This window comes from Peromyscus eremicus, chromosome 6 (assembly GCF_949786415.1).
Source record: "Peromyscus eremicus chromosome 6, PerEre_H2_v1, whole genome shotgun sequence".
NCBI lineage: Eukaryota > Metazoa > Chordata > Mammalia > Rodentia > Cricetidae > Peromyscus > Peromyscus eremicus.
In genome coordinates, this window is record NC_081421.1 from 64,142,930 (window position 1) to 64,162,175 (window position 19,246).

A 19,246-nucleotide genomic window follows, 5' to 3' on the forward strand; every position below is an offset into this window, starting at 1 on the left:
CATGCATTTGTTTACTTCTGAAATTTTCCACTTGATATTCTGGGGCCGTGGATGACTGATGGTAACTGAACCCGCAGAAAGAACCAATAAGGAGGACTAACATACTCCGATCACTCAAACTTTATTACAAATATCTGGGCTTAATAGGCTAGGCTCAGGATGAAGACTGCAGTTTAGCATGTAACACTTCCTGTAAATCGCTGGCTGAAGCCACCCTAGGTCCCAACTTCTGCCTGGATGGGTAGCACCTCACCCCCACCCATGACCACTCCCTGTCCCCTGCCTTTGTAATGCTTACAGGGTCAAGGCATCGATAACAGCCTTCCAGCCCTCACCCTACCCCCAGGGCCATTTGCACTTTCTTTAGGGAAACACCTCAAACCTTTGGACCTTGATGGAAATTGGGCAGCCCATCCTGGGATTGGATTCTCTTCCTGGCCACCTAGAACCACTTTCTAGCTAGATGACCTTAAGCAAATTAATCAATCTCCTTGAACCGCAGTACCCATTTCCCACAGCTGTTGGGTTAGCTACACTGAATTAACACCATGCCCAGCATAGGGCTCGGTTCCTTTATTCCAAAGGAATTCTTTTGACTTATTTATTTATTTATTTTATTTTATTTTTTTTTTTTTTTTTTTTTTGGTTTTTCGAGACAGGGTTTCTCTGTGTAGCTTTGCGCCTTTCCTGGAACTCACTTGGTAGTCCAGGCTGGCCTCGAACTCACAGAGATCCGCCTGGCTCTGCCTCCCGAGTGCTGGGATTAAAGGCGTGCGCCACCACCGCCCGGCGACTTATTTATTTTTTAAACTTTTGGAGTAAGCAGGGATCAAAGACAAGGCCTTACACAGGTCACATGACAGATTTGGAATAGCTTTCTACTGCTAAAACATTGGTCCTGAGGCTGGAGAGAAGGCTCAGTGGCTACAGGCACTTGTTGCTCTTGCAGAGGACCCTGGACTCCTAACACCCACACGGTGGCTCACAACCCTCCATAGGTCCCAGAGGGATCTGATAGGCATGCATGTGGTACACACACATGCACGTAGGCAAAACATTCTTATGCACCAAGTAAAATAAACCTAAAAAGAAAAAAAAAAAAAAAAGGTCCCTGTCCAGTGAGTTCATCAGTTGCTTGGGGCCTTCCAACCTTGTCCCCCCAGCTCGGGGACCCCAGTGAGCATCAACCAAACATGAACACTCAGCCCCGCCCATCACTTACATTTTCTTCACGAACAGCACAGCCTTGGTCGCTGGAGAAGGGCTGCTGCTGGGAAACCACTCACAAGTAGCACTTACAAGGGGGTTCTTCCGGAAGCAGGAGAGTTTGGGCTCCTCTGGAGGAACTGAAAGAGAACTCAGCGGGATGAAGGGGGTGCAAGGCTTCCTGGGCACCTCTGTTTACACATCACTCCTCCTGGCTGAGGGGACACCTTGGTTCAGCATGGAGCCACGAGACACAACTCCCCCAGGGACATACTGGCCAGCAGATCCCCAGCAAGGGAAGAAAGGCACCATCACCCTTTGGGCTTCTGTCTAAAGTAGTGGTTCTCAAACTGTGGGTCACGACCCCTCTGCCAACCTTCTGTCTCCAAAAATATTTACATTATGATTCATAACAGTAGCGAAATCACAGCTATGGAGTAGCAACGAAATAATTTTATGGGTGGGGGTCACCACAGCATGAGGAACTGTGTTAAAAGTTCGCAGCCTTAGTAAGGTCGGAAACCATTGCTCTAAAGGGTTGAAAAGATGATGCAAACCAGCACCTTTGACTCAGCCAGGCTCTCTTCAGGTTCCTCATCTGAAATGAACTGATTTTGATATAACATGAACAGGGACACCGGAAGGACTACAGGAGAGAAAGGAAGAATGTGGCTTGCACACAGGGCATGGGACCTACAGTCTTCCTGGGAGACCAGGGAGCCCTTCACCGGCCAATCCTCGGAGTATGCCATCTGAGCGTTTCATGTGTGCTGGGCAGAATCTTCACCCTCAGACACTTCAGCTTTGCAACACTCTCCACAAACATGATAAAGTTCACTTTATTTTGCCAGAGGAAGCTGAGGGATGTAGCAAGAGTTAAGCCCGGATGCCTGGCTATGAGTCCAGGGCTATTAGATCTGCCACACAGCTTCCACCAGCAGCCACACGTTCCTGTATCACAGGCAGAGCAGTGGCCCCTTACCCGAAACTCTTAAGCCAAAAAAACAACCAAGTTAAAGGATAAATCGGGGAACCTCTCCGGAACGCAGGCGCATGTTTAAGGACATTGGAGCTACCCGAGGACCAATTCCAAGGACACTGAGGGCACAACTCACCATCCACCAGCAAGGGCACAGTCCCAACCAGGTGACCATCCAGGAAGCATGAATAGTTCCCCGTGTCACTGAGCTGCACTGCCCTCAGAAGCAGCGTGTTTCCCATGGTCGTCCACCGTCTGTGTTGTGAGCCAGAGTACACCCATCGAACGGTGACATTGCCTTCTGCTTCCTTCCCAGGACAGATCAGGGTGACAGTGGCCCCGGGCAGGCTGGTCACCGTATCCTTTGCCACCTCTGGGGAAGAAAATACACAGAGTGAGCCACAGCAATAGGACTTTGCTTGTAATCTGGGGACGTCAAAGGCTTCCACGGTAATACTCTGGAGTCCTCCCTTTGTGCAGCCTCCATCACATCTGCCTGGCCTCCAGAAGCCTCCCAGACCACCTAGCTGTCCGCTAGAATGCACCTTCTCAAGCCATGATCCAGCAACCCAGCTCCCTTGATTAGAAAACCCTTTAAGGAGACGATTGTGGTGGCGCACGCCTTTAATCACAGCATTTGGGAGACAGAGGCAGGCGGATCTCTGAGTTCAAGGCTGAGGTCAAATGGGTCTCTACATAGCAAGTTCTGTGTCAGTAAGAGCTATATTTCGAGACCTTGCCTTAAAAAAGAAAGAAAACAAACAAACAAAGCCACGACCCTGCTCACAGAATGAAGATCCAGATGCTCGGTAGGGCCCAGGGCACCTCCCACCTACGTATTCCTGCCTGGCCTCAGAGCCTCCTCTCACCACCCGCTGGTGGACCTCCAGAGCCTCCCTCTCTCCCTCTCTCCCTCTCTCCGTTTTGCTCTGCCTGGGTCCTAGCACTCCCATGCCATCCCCACAGCAGAACATCATGTGTATTTCAGGTCCCAGCCTCAGTCCCCTTCCCTAAGTGGTTCCCTAGTCCCAGTTGACTTAAGTCTTTCTTGTGTCAACTCCCCGACTATGGCACCCGTCACACGAGTCACACAACCAAATCCAAATCTCTCTTTATCAAGACTTTACCACAGAGCCAGCAAGATGGTTCAGCAGGGAAAAATGCTTGCCACGCACGCCCGAGGATCTGAGCTGGGCAAGGAGAATCAACTCCCAAAAGCTGTCCTCTGAGCACGTGTGCTACGGCATGTACACACACAGACCATACGCACACAATAATACTATTATTTACTTTTTATTATTAAACCAACATTAAAAATAAGTTAGGCAGTGGGGGTGCCTGCCTTTAATCCCAGCACTCAGGAGGCAGATGCAGAGACAGAGGCAGGCAGATCTCTGAGTCCAAGGCCAGCCTGGTCTACAGAGCAAGTTCCAGGATAGCCAGGAAGCCAGGACTACACAGAGAAACCCTGTCTCAAACACACACACACACACACACACACACACACACACACACACACACACACACGGGGGGGGGGGGGGGGGAGAATAAATAGATAAGACAGATGGGTGAATGAATGAATGAATGAATGAATGAAAGAAAACCACTCCCTAACTTAAAAAAACACCCTATTTTACCTCAATGTCTGGAACGGTGCCTGGCACATGGAGGCAGCACCCTTTTGCAACTGACAAAATGCACAAGTGAACAAATGATTCACCTGGGTGTGAACCCAGCATGCACAAATGCACAAGTGAACAAATGATTCACCTGGGTGTGAACCCAGCATGCACAAATGCACAGGTGAACAAATGATTCACCTGGGGAGGAACCCAGCATGCACAAATGTACAGGTGAACAAATGATTCACCTGGGTGTGAACCCAGCATGCACAGATGCACAAGAACTCTCAGTGTCACAGGGTGCATGCACATGGGCCCATTTTATAGGTGGTAACCAACATAGAGAATTACTATCAGCAAGGAGAAAAGAGCCAAGTCTTTGGACTCTCTCTGCTCTGACCAGGACTCTAAACACATACCTATCTTGTAAACATCTGGGCACAGCTGTTTTTATTCTAGGAAGCAAGTCGGGAAGTAAAAACTAAACATATTCTTCATTCCCTGGGGGAAAAAAATTCATGGGAAAAAATAAAGATTCAAGAAACATTGAGACAGGCAGGCATAGTGATTCATGTCTGTAAACCCCACATTTGGGAGCCTGAGACAGGGAGATCACCAAAAGCTTAAGGCCAGCCTGGGAGTCTCAATCCACTCGTTTCCTAGTTCAGATTAAAGACTCACAGAATCTAAGACAAAAATGAGCCCGGGTATGAAGAAAATGTGGTCCGTATACACAATGGAGTACTACTCAGCAGAGAAAAACAATGATATCATGAAATTTGCAGGCAAATGGATGGAACTAGAAAATATCATCCTGAGTGAGGTAACCCAGACTCAGAAGGACAAACATGGTATGTACTCACTCATAAGTGGATACTAGATATAAAGCAAAGGACAATCAGACTGCAACCCACAGATCCAGGGAGGCTACATAGCAGGGGGGACCCTAGGATGACTGTGGCTTATAGTAAGTTTTGGTTTTACCCAGTCACTGGGCAAGCTTCAGTGAAACATTTCACTATTATGATAAGAATTTGTATTGTATCAAGCTGATGGAAGGATATGCTGGCTGTACTTTCAGGAGAGGAGGCTAAAATCTTTTTAGATTATGGATTAGCATATAGAAAAATGTCTGCCATAAATCAAACAGTGAAGGGAAGATGAATAGGAATCTCACTTACACAACTTAAGTAAAACAGCTCTCTGAACAGATGAAGATAGGTCTTTTCTGTATCCCAGAATCTAATAAATAGTTATATGTATAATTCAGCTATTATTTGGCTTCAAAGGGCTTACTGGGAAATGTTATCATTTTTACTATTTTCTACAGAGAAAATATTTTCCAGTTTCAAATAACTCTGGACTTTGGAATTATAACCTGTTTATATGCTAAAAAAAAAAAAAAAATTAAGTGGAAAATGCTGAAGGACCACTGAACTCATGTTGTATTTACATATCTATAGCTGTATAAAATAATGATTATAAATGTTTGTTTAAAAAAAATAAACCATTCATTAAGCCAAGGGAAAAAAATGAGCCCAAGTACCTTGTATAAATTAACCCCACTGGCTGGGAAATGGAGTCTAGGGAACATAGCGTTTTTAAGTTAGGTATATGTGACTCTTCAAACAGAACGTCTAACTTCCTATCAGCAAGCAGCAGCAACACATCTGGCCAGGGATTCAGAAAAGCCGAGTGCCTGACCTCATGTCCTCACATGTGTTCCTGGATAATAAACACAAGAGTCTCTCTTCGCCCTCCAAGGATTGCGTGCTTGGAAAGAGGCTTTACCTGGTGCCTGGCCTCTGCTCTCTCCACCTCTCCTCGGGGCCTCAGGGAGGGACAAGTAGACCACAGCTGCCGAGCCAGGGCAACCTGACGTACCCAGCAACCAGCGGCCATGTTTAGGTGCCCTGCATGAGAGAAGCAGGGATTCTGCCTGGCTACACGGACGTCCTTTGTGCCTCCTCCTACTTAACCACCGGGAGGATGGTACAACAGGAGCAACACCAGAAGGGTGCTCTCTCTGTTTTTCTCTATCTACCTCCAGAGTCTTGATCCTTGGGTGGAAAAAAAAAAGCAGGGGCTAGAGAGATGGCTCAGTGGTTAAGAGGGATTGTTGCTCTCTGAGGACCCAGGTTCTCCCAGCACCTACATAGGGCAGCTCACGACTGCCTATAACTCTCGCTGGTCTCAGAGGAACCACACACACAGAGAGAGAGAGAGAGACAGAGAGACAGAGAGACAGAGAGACATGTATGCATAAATAAAAATAAGTTGTTTTAAAGAAATAGTCAGGTGTGGTGAAGAACACCTTCCTCCTTCTTCTTCTTCTTCTTCTTCTTCTTCTTCTTCTTCTTCTTCTTCTTCTTCTTCTCCTCCTCCTCCTCCTCCTCCTCCTCCTCCTCCTCCTCCTCCTCCTCCTTCTCTTCCTCCTCCTCCTCCTCCTCCTTCTTTTTCTTCTTCTTTTGGTTTTTTGAGACGGAGGTTTCTCTTTGTATCCTTGGCTGTCCAGGGACTCAGAGATCCTCCTGCCTCTGCCTCCAGAGTGTTGAGATAAAAGGCGTGCGCCATACCTCGAGCTTAATCTTTAATCTTAATAGAAGCAAAGTGGGTCTCTGTGAGTTCCAGGACAGCCAGGGTTTCAAAGTCTCAGACCTTGTCTCAAGAAGATAAAATTAGGAGTTGGGGATTTAGCTCAGTGGTAGAGCGCTTGCCTAGCAAGCGCAAGGCCCTGGGTTCAGTCCTCAGCTCGGGGCGGGGGGTGGGGGAGATAAAATTAAATGAAATTAAAAAAAAAAAAAAAAGCAGCAGCTTGTCACTTTGTAGTCAGGTGAGTTTGAGGAGGCTCCCTAAACTTCTCTGGCCCACAGTGAGTAAGGAAGCCTTCCCTCTGTCAACCAGCACCCAAGGTTCCAACATCAGGTTGGTGGGGGGACATGCTTGGGCACCAGAGAGCCCCACCTGTGAGAAATGCAGCCTCTGAGGCAGAGTTCACACAGTGCCCACAGCAATAGCCTGAGTGGTGATGCCAGAGTCCTGGAAGCCCAAACCTTCTGATGGTGGTGAGGGGAAGGCTTCCAGGAGCTTCCAAAGGCCGGAGTTCTAGCAAGCATTCGTACATACTCTTTTTTTTTTTTTTTTTTTTTTTTTTTTTTTTTTTTGGTTTTTCGAGACAGGGTTTCTCTGTGTAGCTTTGTGCCTTTCCTGGAACTCGCTTTGGAAACCAGGCTGGCCTCAAACTCAGAGATCCGCCTGCCTCTGCCTCCTGAGTGCTGGGATTAAAGGCGTGCGCCACCACCGCCCAGCCGTACATATTCTTCAATGACATACTTTCAGTATTTCAATTGTTCCTCAACTACTTTACACATAGTTACATATGCAAGTTAATATATGCAGTATTCATAAGAGTTATGAAGCATAAAACACCCAGAGCTTCCCCCAAAACTAGCACACCTGTTATCTCTGAAGGTGGCTTGGGTTCCCCTCATTTACAGCCTCCGGACCTCTATGCACTTCACAGCTGTGGATTTATCCTCCCTCACTGTAAAACATTTTATTACATCTATTACTTACTTATTTATATTTATTATGGGGCTGTACACGCCATAGTACATGTCAGAGGACAATGCGTGGGCATTCTTTCCTTAGATCATAGGGGACCCGGGGTTTGAACTCAGGTTGTCAGGCTAAGCAGCAAGCGTCTTTACCAGCTGGGCCATCTTGCCAGCCCTCTTCCTCCTTCCTTCCCTACTTTAAAAAATAAGCTGGCTACCCACGGGCCCCTTCTTCTTTTGTAACTTCACGTGGTCTCTGAGCTTCGTGAGACGGTTTATATGTGTTCTCCTGCACTCTGCTTTTCTCAGTTGTGTTTCCACGGTATGTGGGTGGAGTTTGTTTACCCTTACTTCTGCTTAGTATTCCACTGTCTGAGGTTTCAAGATGTTTCCAGTGCTGTGGTGTTTGAATGATAACGGCCCCAAAGGCTCATGTGTTGGAGTGCTTGGTCCCCAGTCAGTAGAACTGTTTGGGAAGGATTAGGAGGTGTGGCCTTGTTAGAGGAGGTGTGTCACTGAGGGTGGGCTTTGAGGTTTCAGAAATGCCATGCCAGCCAGCCAGGCTGGCCTGTTACCGCACTTCTTACCATGACAGTCATGGACTAACTCTCTGAAACTGTAAGCAAGCCCCAATTAAATGCTTTTCTCTTATAAGTCACCTTGGTCATGGTGTCTCCTCTCAGCAAGAGAACAGTGATTAAGCAAGTACTTTGTCATAGATAAAGAGTGTAGCTGTTAGCGCTCTTACAAGTAACTCTAAGCTTCCCAAACAAAACTGCTGGGTTCTGTGTTTGAGACAGGGTCTCATGTAGCCCAGGCTGGCCTTAAACTAATTATGTATCTGAGGATGACGTTGATACACATGTCTCCCCACCTCCTGAGTCCTGGGATTACAGGCGTGTACTACCATGCCTGGCCTGAATGAGGTGAAGTTTTAGCAGGCCCAATGACCCTCCAAATTACCATAGCAATATTCTCACTCTCCCATTTTCCACTGGACAAAGCAGACATAAGGATAAAGGCTAACACAGACATCAAGCTCATGCATTGACTTTGAACATGTAGGAGCTTAGATAGAAATGCTGGCATAAGAGAACTCCGCCGGCAGGCGGCTCCACTGCAATGCTAGCAAGAGCCCCCTCTGCCAGCTGAAGAGCGAATATCAGAATTCACCGGGCAGCCTGAGAGCGCCACTGGACCACAGATGCAAGGCAGTTTTCGTGAAAGTCCAACAACCATGGACAGCTCATGCTTTCTTTGGCATTTGCACATGCCGCTGTCCTGAACCAGTCATGGGCACAAGATGTTCTGGTCAACCACAGGCCACACAGAGTGAGGCACCATAAGATCAGAAACTAGTGCAGTCCATGGCCAGTGATGCAGCCACCATGAGGTCACACCACAGCACGACGCGCACACGTTGGCAGTGTTGCTGGTGTGACCCAAGCTACTGACTCAGCTAAAGGGGGAGCTCAGGGATCGGGTCTGGCTGTGAAGGGTTATGAGTGTGTTGCCTTCAGAATGGACTCCCTCCCATTTCCTTTTTTAAGTTTTAGCCAGGCATTGTGCTACACCTCTGTCTCAGTCACTGTTCTACTGTTGTGAAGAGACACCATGACCAAGGCAACTCTTACAAAAGAAAACATTTAACTGGGGGCTTGCTTACAGTTTCAGAGAGTTAGTCCATTACCATCATATCGGAAAGCAGACAGGCAGGGTCCTGGAGCACTAGCTGAGAGCTTCACATCCTGATCCGGCGGGGAGGGGGGCGCTGCACCTGGTGTGGACTTTTGAAACCTCAAAGCCTACCCCCCAGTGACACACCTCCTCCAACAAGGTCAATCCTTAGGAGTGTGTGTGACCTAATCTTCCCAAACTGAGAACTCCAACACAGGAGCCTATGTGGTCACACTCATTCAAACTCCACAGCATCTGTAATCCAAGCACTGCTGAGGGAGAGGCCTAGGGAGCAGGAGTTCCAGATCCTGCTCTCCCATGGATCCAGCTTGAAGGCCATCCTGGGTTATCTGAGACTGTCTCAATAAAACAGCAGGAGCAGGCCAGCAAGCGGGCTCAGTGGGTAGAGATGCTCCCACAAAGTCCTGCCAACCTGAGTTTGATCCCTGGATCCAAGATGGCAGGACAGACTGACTCCTCAAAATTTGTCCTCTAGTGTCTCTAAGTGTGTGCATCACACACACACACACACACACACACATTATAAAAAAAATACAGCTGGGGAAATGGCTCCAGCAGTAGCGTGTTTACCACACAGGCCCCGAGTTTGATACCCAGCACCCATGTGTCCACCGGACACAGCAGCAGCGCCTGTAATCCCAGTGCTAGGGAGGTGGAAGCCAGAGGGTCCCTGGGACTTGCTAGCCAGCCAACTAGCTGAATTGGCCAGCTCCAGATTCAGTGAGACACCCTGTCTCAAAAATAAGGTAGAGAGAACCAAGGAGACGCCTCAGCTGGTAAAGGCCCTTGCAGACAAGCCTGGAAACCTGAGTTTGACCCCTACAATCCAAGTCAAGTGGTGTGGGGAGAGAACCAACTCCTGAACATTGTCCCCTCGGCTCCATGTTCATGCCACGGAATATGTGCACCCCACACTAAGTCAGTAGACGTGGTGGTGTTTTATTTTCTGAGATAGGGTTTCTCTGTGTAGCCCTGGCTGTCCTGGAACTCGCTCTGTAGACAAAGCTGGCCTCAAACTCAGAGATCAGCCTGCCCCTGCCTCCCAAGTGCTGGGATTAAAGGTGTGCGCCACCACTGCCTGTCTTTAGATGTGATTTTTTTTTTTAATTGAAAAGTAAATAAGGTGGAAAGTGATGAAGGAAGACACCCTATGCCACCCTCTGGCTTCCACAAGCATATGTACACAAATGTATGCACACACACAATTTTCAACAAAATAAAACTTTACTATAAAACAGTATGCCACGTTATGGTGGCAGGAGATGCATCTGCTTACCGCATCTCTTGGTAATATCAAGAGGCCATACGCTAAGTGATTGACGTATAAGATCTAGGATTGTGTAACTCTATCTGCCCATCAACAAAATCACCAGACAGCACATGTTCCCATTATCAAGTGTTCATAACTGCCTGTACAGGTCACCACCCAGCCATGGCTGCAAGACTGCAACATCCAGTGAATGCAACAGGTGCTTGTTACATGCTGGTCTGAGGTAGGACTCTCACAGACAAGGTCTCCACTCACAGACAAGGTCTCCACAGCCACTCCCAGAAGGACCAGTGGTGGATGACACAGTGGTCCAAGTGGAGTCGTTGAGGTGCAGTGGGCAGAGCCTGCCCTGGGGACCAGCCAGGAGGTGCTGCAGAAGCAAAACAAGAATGGGGAAACGGAACTCTTTTCCGTCCTCGACGGCTCCAGGACGAATGCTCCATGGCCACTTCCCTATCCCTCCCCCCCCCCCCCCCAGGAGAAACCTCTGCATGTGTGGTGACCAGCCTGAACACTGGTGAGGACTGTTCAGTTACTGCACTTGCAAACAATGAATAATACATTCAGGCAATTTGGAGAAACACCCACCCTTCCCCCTCCCCCCCCCCACACCCTGCCCCCCCCCAAAAAAATCTTTATTTTCTCTTCCACAAAAGCAGAGCTGTAAGGAGCAACATAATGGCCACTTCCTCTGCCAAGGAACTTGATAATGGTCTTCTGGATCTTTAAAATTGAGTCATTGGTCTTTGCTTTCTTTAAATCAGGAACAATTAATTATAAAACCCATTTGTAAGTGGTGCCAGTCAGCCCTGCTTCAAAACATATTTCTTCTGGGACTGTGAAAAAAAAAAAATGCTGTGTTAACTTTGATCTCAGAAGCGTGTTATGCCTAATGATCAAAAGACATTCTCACTGGGGAGACGAGTCCAGAGGAACCTAGAGCCAGTCCAGAGGGGTCGCCTGCCCTCCCCATCCCACCACTGCTCTGCCTCCTGACCCAGCTGAGTCAGTACCTAGGTCCTGGACAGTGCTGCGGCATCCTCAGTGGCGGCTCTTTGAAGGGGAAGAAGTGACCGTCTTGGAAGCATCCTCCCTGGACCTCTCCCCGTCTGCCTAGCCAGAGGATGGAATACCAGTGATTTCTTTCCCTTTTACCCTCGTCAGCTTTGCTTACGCTTGCTTTGTTTTCTAAGACAGAATGTCACTACACTCCCCAAGCTGGCCTTGAAACCATGGCTAAAGAGATCCTTCCGCTTCAGTAGAAGCTGGGCCAATGGGCACAGCCAGGCTTTCCCAGGTTTTAAAGCTCTACACGGGTCTTGTCTTACTCTTGTATATTTTTGTCTTTACACAAAGACACTATAACTGGGTTATAGTGGGTTATTACCTAGAGAGGGGTACAGTGTGCGTGGGGTGCTGGTGACAGGGTGGACTCAAACACTTCCAGACTGGAGAGTCCACCCCCACCTTGTAACTCTTTGTCAGACTGCACCCGGAGCCCACCCTTTCCAGCAGGTTTGATTCCTGAGGGGAAACAAGGAGCCATCTTTGGGCCCAGCTTCCATTTTCTCCATCTGCACATCTCATCCCGTGAAGGTTGCCAGGACTCTGCCTCAGTAGGCCCCCCGGGAGGAGGTACAAAGGGAATCAGGTGGGCAGGTACCATAGTGACCATAGGCTCCCTCCCAAACCCAGCAGGCAGTGTGGGGTGTGGCCGCTGCTCCACAGAATGAAATTCAGCAAAGAGCACGCAACATCTGCCCCTGAGCAATCGCTCAGCCCGTGAGATCTCAGGCAGCAAGCTTGTGCCTGTCTCCTTCTGAAGAATTCAAAAAATTTTGTGCAACCTAACAAGCAAGGCCACAAGTCCCCTTAGGAGGGAGTACTGGCAGCTACTGAACATCTGCTCTGTGCTGTGTTCTCTCCACCTCTTCCATATTATCATCTTTTTAATCTCCAGATTCCTGACAGCCTTAAAACTACCCATAATCCTGGCTGCCCTGAAATAAAATGTTCCTGATGCCGAGACCAGAGGAGAGATAAGTCGCTCGTTCTAAAGGGCAAAGAGAAACTGGAAAAATCGCTGGGAGTTTGATAAGCAGCTGCAGAGAACCAGTCCATTAAAAAAAGGAACAGTACATTTAAAGCATCCAGAAGTGAAAGTCCTGGGGATGGCTGGGGTCTGAAGTTTCCTTACCCAGCGAGGAGGGAAGGGAGCCCCACAGGGAATGGGCAGGGTGTGAGTAACCTCCCAAGAGGATGGCTCAACACTGGCTCTGCTGGTGGAGGAGGCCCCTGCTAAGGTATGTGCAAGTTAGAAGCCATCCTGCCCCCCATGCCAGCCGCTATGAGAGTGGCCACATTTTTGCCTGTTTCTACAATGACCTTGAGAAGGAGCCAGCTCCCCACGCCCAGCTCCAAGTGCATCATGAGGCATCACGGGAAAAAGAGGGGCATCTGAGGACTGTGAGTCGTTCTGGTCCTCGCCAAGGCCTGTCCCATGCAGAAAAGGACACTCCGTCCCAAGCCCTGACGAGACATTGCAGGCCGGGCAGATGTACAGAAGTTAGGACTATAATTGGGAAAGAAGGCAGAATGCCCCGCCAGTCTCCCAAAGTGTGTCCCTGCCCCGCAGGCACACTTGGCGTCTGACCTGGCCCTGAGCTCAGTTGCTAGCTGGCTGGTTGGGGTCAAGCTAACATATTGCCTGGCCTGGTTCATTTTTGGAACAGGTTCTTGTTATGTGGCTCTGGCTGACCTAGAACTCATAAAGACTAAGCAGCTGCCTTCAAAGTAAGAGTGATCCTCCTGCCTCAGGCGTCAAAGGGCTGAAGTTATAAGCATGTAGCATCTGGCCTTATCCATGAGTTATAGGCAGTGTGGGTACCCCTGGCAGGGCCCATTTGCCTTCTCTGAGGAACCAGAGTTCCCCTCCTGAAGTCTAGTATTCCATCCCTCCCCAGAGGGCAGGAAGCAGCTCTGTTTCCCATGGTAATGCCTAACTTGAAACATACACTTTATCTGAGGATGGTTATTGGATGATCACTGGGTCAGGGGACGGTTGATGGCCAGGCCATCCCAGGGGTCTCAGAATGATGGTTTTCTCTCCCCGGACAGCTTTAAGGGAGGGAAATTCCCTTTACCTTCCCTGCTTCCCTACCTGTGTGGCCTACATTAGCCCACTTTCTGGGCCACTAGCCCCACCACCACGCAGACATCCCTCTACTGAGGATTCTGCAGCATGGTTCTGGAAAGCGGAGCTCTCCCCCATTACCCTAAGGTCTGGTTCCAGAAAGCCGACGAGCTCTACCGCTGGGGTTACCCCGCTCCTCTTCCCTCCTCATGTAAACTTGCAAATGTCAATAGCCAGAGAGAAGTATGCATGATGACATGTTTCTCAACTTCTCCCGAAGCTATTGCGGCTCTTGCCAGCAAAAACAAGTTCAGCTTCCTGGCCCTGTTTATGTAAGCAGTGAACCAGCCACTGAGGACAACGACTTAACATGTGCCTGCTAATCCCACCCACTGCCCCACTTCAGGCAGCCCAGGGTGGCCTCCAGCCTCTTGGGTTGCAAGGCGCAGCACTGAAAGTCCTCTTGAGGCACCGAAGCCCTCGATCTGAAAGGAGGTGGGTGGTCCAACTGGACAGACTCTGGAGCACTCAGTCCTAAATGGGATGTCTTCACGAAACCCCTCCCCCGTCGGGGCTGAGAGAGCTGCGTGGAAAAGGAAGCGAAGAGAACGTAAGAGCCAGAGGTGACAGATGACTCCAAGGAAACGGCGCAGTCCAGACATGACAGCACTAATGTGCACACGAGCTCCCAGAACTGTGGCAGCAGACACAGGCCCGCACAGGGTCAAGCCTGATGGGGCCAGCGCTAGAGGGGAGTGGACACGTCCCACCTCTAACCAAGAACTGTCTGTAATCGGGAAAATCGTAAAGGGAAAATCTGTAAAGGGAAAATCGTAATCGGGAAAATCTGTAAAGGGAAAATCGGCCTCCAGTGGACTCTCACTGGGTGTATTAACCACACTTCAGGACAGGCCCATGCCCAGCAGCAGATGGCCACCACAAGATGAACTCAGCGGTGTTTCTGTAGACGCTTGGCCTCGTATAGTTTTGTCTGTCTTACTGGTCTCATGCTTGCATATGTTGGTTTTTGTGTTTTTGAGATTTTGAGTGTGCATGTTTTCTGTTTTGCTTTCTTGGTCATTTGTTTTTTGAAGGAGGGAGAAACAGGCAGGGGGTTGGGTGGAGAGGGAGGATCTGACAGTGCCTGGGAAAGAAGGGAAGTGTGACCAGAATACAATGTCTGAAAACAATTCTTTTCACTAAAAACAAACAAGGCAAAAGGATCAGAGCAACAGAAAAAAAATAAATAAATGGAAAAGGAGGTAGGTGTGGAGGGGGTGCCAGGAGTCCATGGGCAACTCATGTTCAAGCAGAAGCGAATGCAAACTTCAGTCCCACAGGGTTAGGCAGGCCCGGTGTTCTCTGTCTATCCTTGCCTTTTCCACAGAAGGGCTAGAACCCATCCCCCATCTTCTGGTGCCATCTTCACAGAATGGTCACCACACACTGGGTGTTTTACTGAGCTCTCAGAAGGCCTGCTGGGGCAGGGGGTGTCATCCACACCATCCCCATCCCTGGTCAGACTGTTGAGGCAACAGGGATCAGAGAAGTTCAGGAACCAAGTAAGGCACAGGGCAGCCTGTAATTCCAGCACTCAGGAGGCCCAGATAGGAGAATTAGGAGTTTAAGGCCAGCCTGGGAAACACAGTGAGGGCCTGTCTCAAAAATGAAATAGGATTGTTTAAGGAATTGGCCCCAAATCCCACAGCTAGTGAGTGTGCTGTGCATACTAGGCGTGGGGGGGGGGGCAGTCTCTCTCCCACCTTACCCCAGGGGCTTCTCTCGGACCCTGACACACACACACACACATACCACACACTCACATACGCTCACCACCATGTTCCCTGATCGAATTTCCCCTCCTCTGCCAGCTCTGTCACACCTGAGTTCTGAGGAAGACAGGTGACTTCTCTTCAGTGTGGACCACGCGGAGTGGACCCTGGGAGTGGGGCTCAAGTTCTCTCTCTCTGCCCTGCGCTAACAGCAGTTGTACGATGCCTCCTCCCCTTCTACCTCGGGATCTCCCACCCTCCCTGGTTGTCTCACACCTGGGCCTTTTTGCTTCTCCATGAGATACCAGGATCGGCCCCTTATGGCCCACAGGTCACAGCCAGCCAGTACGTCCAGGCTCTGTGTCACACATAGCTCTTGGCCCTGCTCTGAGCCAGCTCCCACCAGCTCCCAAACGCTTCTCCAGTGAATGGTTCCTGGCAGGACACCAGCTGCAGCAGCCCACTAATGGGCCCGTACTCCTTGTACCTGCTTGTATTTGCCTCGTATTTGGCACAGTCAGTATTTACCTTGGCTAGGCCTTCCTCCCCATCTACCCAGTGGACCATACACCCATGGGAGAAAGGCCTGTGAGAGGAACTCCTGTGTCCCACAGCAAAGGAACTCTGGGTGCTGACTCAGACACCCATGGTGTGACCAGCTCCAAACCAGAAAGACACTGGGTCCTCCCCGGCTTCATGAGAAAACCACGTGGCCCCAGGCCAGGAAGGTCTGGGCAGGTTATCTCTCTCCAAGATTATAAAGTAATTAGAGGAAAGATACCCGAGGAGAGCAATCCTGCTGCCCCAGCCCCACCGATCAGGGGCTGAGGAGGCCCTGGCACTGATTCCCCCACCCCCACCCCGCCCCCCACAGGGCCTCTGGGGACTCTGGTCTAGAAAGCCACTGTGGGGAAGTGCTGCAGCAGGAAGCAGGTGGAGACAGCCACCACTCAAAAACCTAAGGACTCTTTTGGGATTGGCTCCTGCTGCTCGCTCCATGGAGAACCAGAGCCAGAAATCACAGTGTAGCTAAAACTACGCCCTGGGCTCTCAGCTCTGTCCACCCCGCAGCTATTGGCCTTCCCAGCCGTACAGCGTAAATGAGCTCTTCCATTTCTGACAGTTTGGTCTCAGGGCCTAGCCGGGCTCTGGGCCACAGGGTTTTCATATTTTGGGAAGGAGGACAGAATGTTTATGTATCTCCCTAAGGCTGTCCCCAGGTAAATCTACCAACCCACCCTCCCCCAGCTCCCACAGCAAACCCTTCCATGGGAGGAAGCCAAGCTCTAGAGCGAAGGAGTCAGAAGAGATAGGAGTGCCCTTGAAGGGATCCATCTCTCTCCATGCTGGAATTTCTGATGCGTTTCTTCACTTCCATCCTCTCCTAGACGCTTCCTTGGGGTCAGAGTCTCCCCTCACCTCCAGGGCCCTACGGACCCCACAGAGTAGTCCTGGTAGGCTGACAGTAACTCTCAGCCTAGCTCAGACAGTACACAGCATGGGGCTGTTAAAACAACAACAAAATGCCAGCTGGTGGTGGCACATGCCTGGGAGACAGAGGCAGGTGGATTTCAGTGAGTTCGAGGCTAGCCTGGTCTACAAAGTGAAACCCAGTCTTGGAAAACAACAACAACAACTTGTACCATCCAGGATGGAGTTACAAGAGTGGGACCTGAGCCGGGCGGTGGTGGCGCACGCCTTTAATCCCAGCACTCGGGAGGCAGAGCCAGGCGGATCTCTGTGAGTTCGAGGCCAGCCTGGGCTACCAAGTGAGTCCCAGGAAAGGCACAAAGCTACATAGAGAAACCCTGTCTCGAAAAACCAAAAAAAAAAAAAAAAAAAAAAAAAAAAAGAGTGGGACCTGGTGGCTAAGGGTGTCTGTGCACAGTGGTGTGGATACAGTGGCTAAGGATGTCTGTGCACAGTGATGTGGACACAGTGGCTAAGGATGTCTGTGCACAGTGGTGTGGACACAGTGGTTACAGATTTCTGTGCACAGTGGTGTGGACACAGTGGCTAAGGATGTCTGTGCACAGTGGTGTGGACACAGTGGTTACAAGATATCTATGTACAGTGGTGTGGACACAGTGGTTACAGATTTCTGTGCACAGTGGTGTGGACACAGTGGTTATAGATTTCTGTGCACAGTGGTGTGGACACAGTGGCTAAGGATTTCTATGCAGTGGTGTGGCCCTGAAAGATCCTGGGCCCAAGGTTAGGAAGGATAATAGCCAAGCAGCATCAGCAGGTGGTGATGGCTAAGGTAGACACTGACCACCACACACCCCACCACTGAGTATGAGTTATAATGCTGTGGACACTTCGGGGCATCAAAGATGAGCACCAGCTAGAGGCTTTCCTAGAGAATCCAATAGGCTGGAAGGAAGCATAGGCAAAGTCACAGATAAATATCCTCACCATGTTGTGGGACATTCTATCACACTGTGTGAAGATGTGTCGCTGTTTTACGTTGCCTGACTAAGGCACTTGATTGGTTTAATACAGAGCTGAACAGCCAATGGCTAGGCAGGAGAGAACAGGCAAAACTTTCAGACAGAGACAGGAACTCTTGGATGAAAAGAGGCGGATTCACCAGTGAGACACATAGGAAGTCAGACGTACACCACGGAGAAGAGGTAATGAGTCACGTGGCAGAGCGTAGATTAATAGAAATGGGTTAATGTAAGTTAGAAAAGCTAGTTGAGAATGAGCCAAAGCCAAGGCCAAGCTTTCATAATTAATAAGAAGTCTCCATGTCATTATTTGGGAGCTGGCAGTCCCAAAAGAAAGTCCAACAACGTCACCATCCCTCCCTGGCCCTCTCTTCTACCTAGCCTCTGCAGGCCCTGCTGCGCTTTATCAGCCAGCCTCCAAACATGGGCGTCGTCAGCAGGGTTTGGAGCAGGGTTGCCGGCAGAGGAGTGCTGCTACCATGACCTCCTCTGATCTGAAGATGTCTTCTTCCTGCCCAGCTCCTTCTGTCTGCTGACTTTGGACCTGTTGCTGTTTCCCCAAGATGCTAGAGGGATGGAGGGAGCCACAGCTCAGTGCCCATCTCCACAGTCCCCTCCGATCTGACCCCCTTGCAAGACGGATATGCCCCCTGCATTTTCCTCTCTTGTTGCCATTTCATGAGAAATGGAAACCAAAGGCCACCAAGTTGTAGGTCTTCAGTAAAGAATAATATTGTCACGGGGGGGGGGGGGGGTCACAAGAAAAAGCCTTGGGGTCGGAAAGATGGCACAGTCAGTAAAATGCTTGCATAAGGACATGAGTTTGGATATCCAGAACCAACACAAAAAGCCAGCAAGGTGACATGTGCCTGTAACTCCAGCGTTGGGTGGGGGGATTCCTGAAGCTCATGGGCCCAGTCAACCCAGCAGAGCTGACCTTTGGTTCAGTGAGCTGTCATCTCAAAACAGGTACAAAATCAGCCAGGTGTGGTAGTGCAGCACTCGGGAGGCAGAGGCAAGCGGGTCTCTGACTTCGAGGTCAGCCTGGTCTACAGTGAGTTCCAGGACAGCCAGGGCTACACAGAGAAACCCTGTCTCACAAAACCCAAAATAATAATAGTAATAAGCAAAACCATCAAGGAAAGACACGCATCGGTCCATCTTTGGCTTTTATATGCACAACTGTACACATCTCTGCATACACGTGCACACACCTACAGTAACATATACCACACAACAAACATACACACATACTCACACACTTCAACAACAACAAAGGAAGAGGGACTCACGCTTGTAATTGCAGCACTCGGGAGGCCGAAGCAGGAATATTGCAGCGAGTTCCGGACCAGCATGGATTACAGTATGAAATCCTGTCCTAAAAAAAAGGGGGTGCCTCCGCCTACCCCCAGGGGCTTCTGCAGCTGCGTTCGTTCTCAGCGGTTCTGGGAGTCCACTGCTGTTGTGAGATCCAGGGAGCAGTTAGATTTCTGGGGCCTGCACTCTTCCAGAGACCTAACTCACTGGCACCACACAGCTGCATAGATTCCCAAGTC

The 19,246-nt window shown here is 49.7% G+C and overlaps 1 protein-coding gene across 1 annotated transcript in view; it reads right to left on the reverse strand.

Annotated features, from left to right (window-relative positions):
- The window catches only part of Il6r (interleukin 6 receptor), a 51,889-nt gene that overhangs the window by 19,161 nt on the left and 13,482 nt on the right, over positions 1–19,246 (reverse strand). Inside the window, exons 4-5 of the mRNA XM_059266534.1 lie at positions 2,322–2,558; positions 1,223–1,346 (exon numbers count right to left, since the gene is read on the reverse strand). Of these exons, the coding sequence (XP_059122517.1) occupies positions 1,223–1,346; positions 2,322–2,558 (361 nt within the window). The remainder of the gene's footprint in view (positions 1–1,222; positions 1,347–2,321; positions 2,559–19,246) is intronic.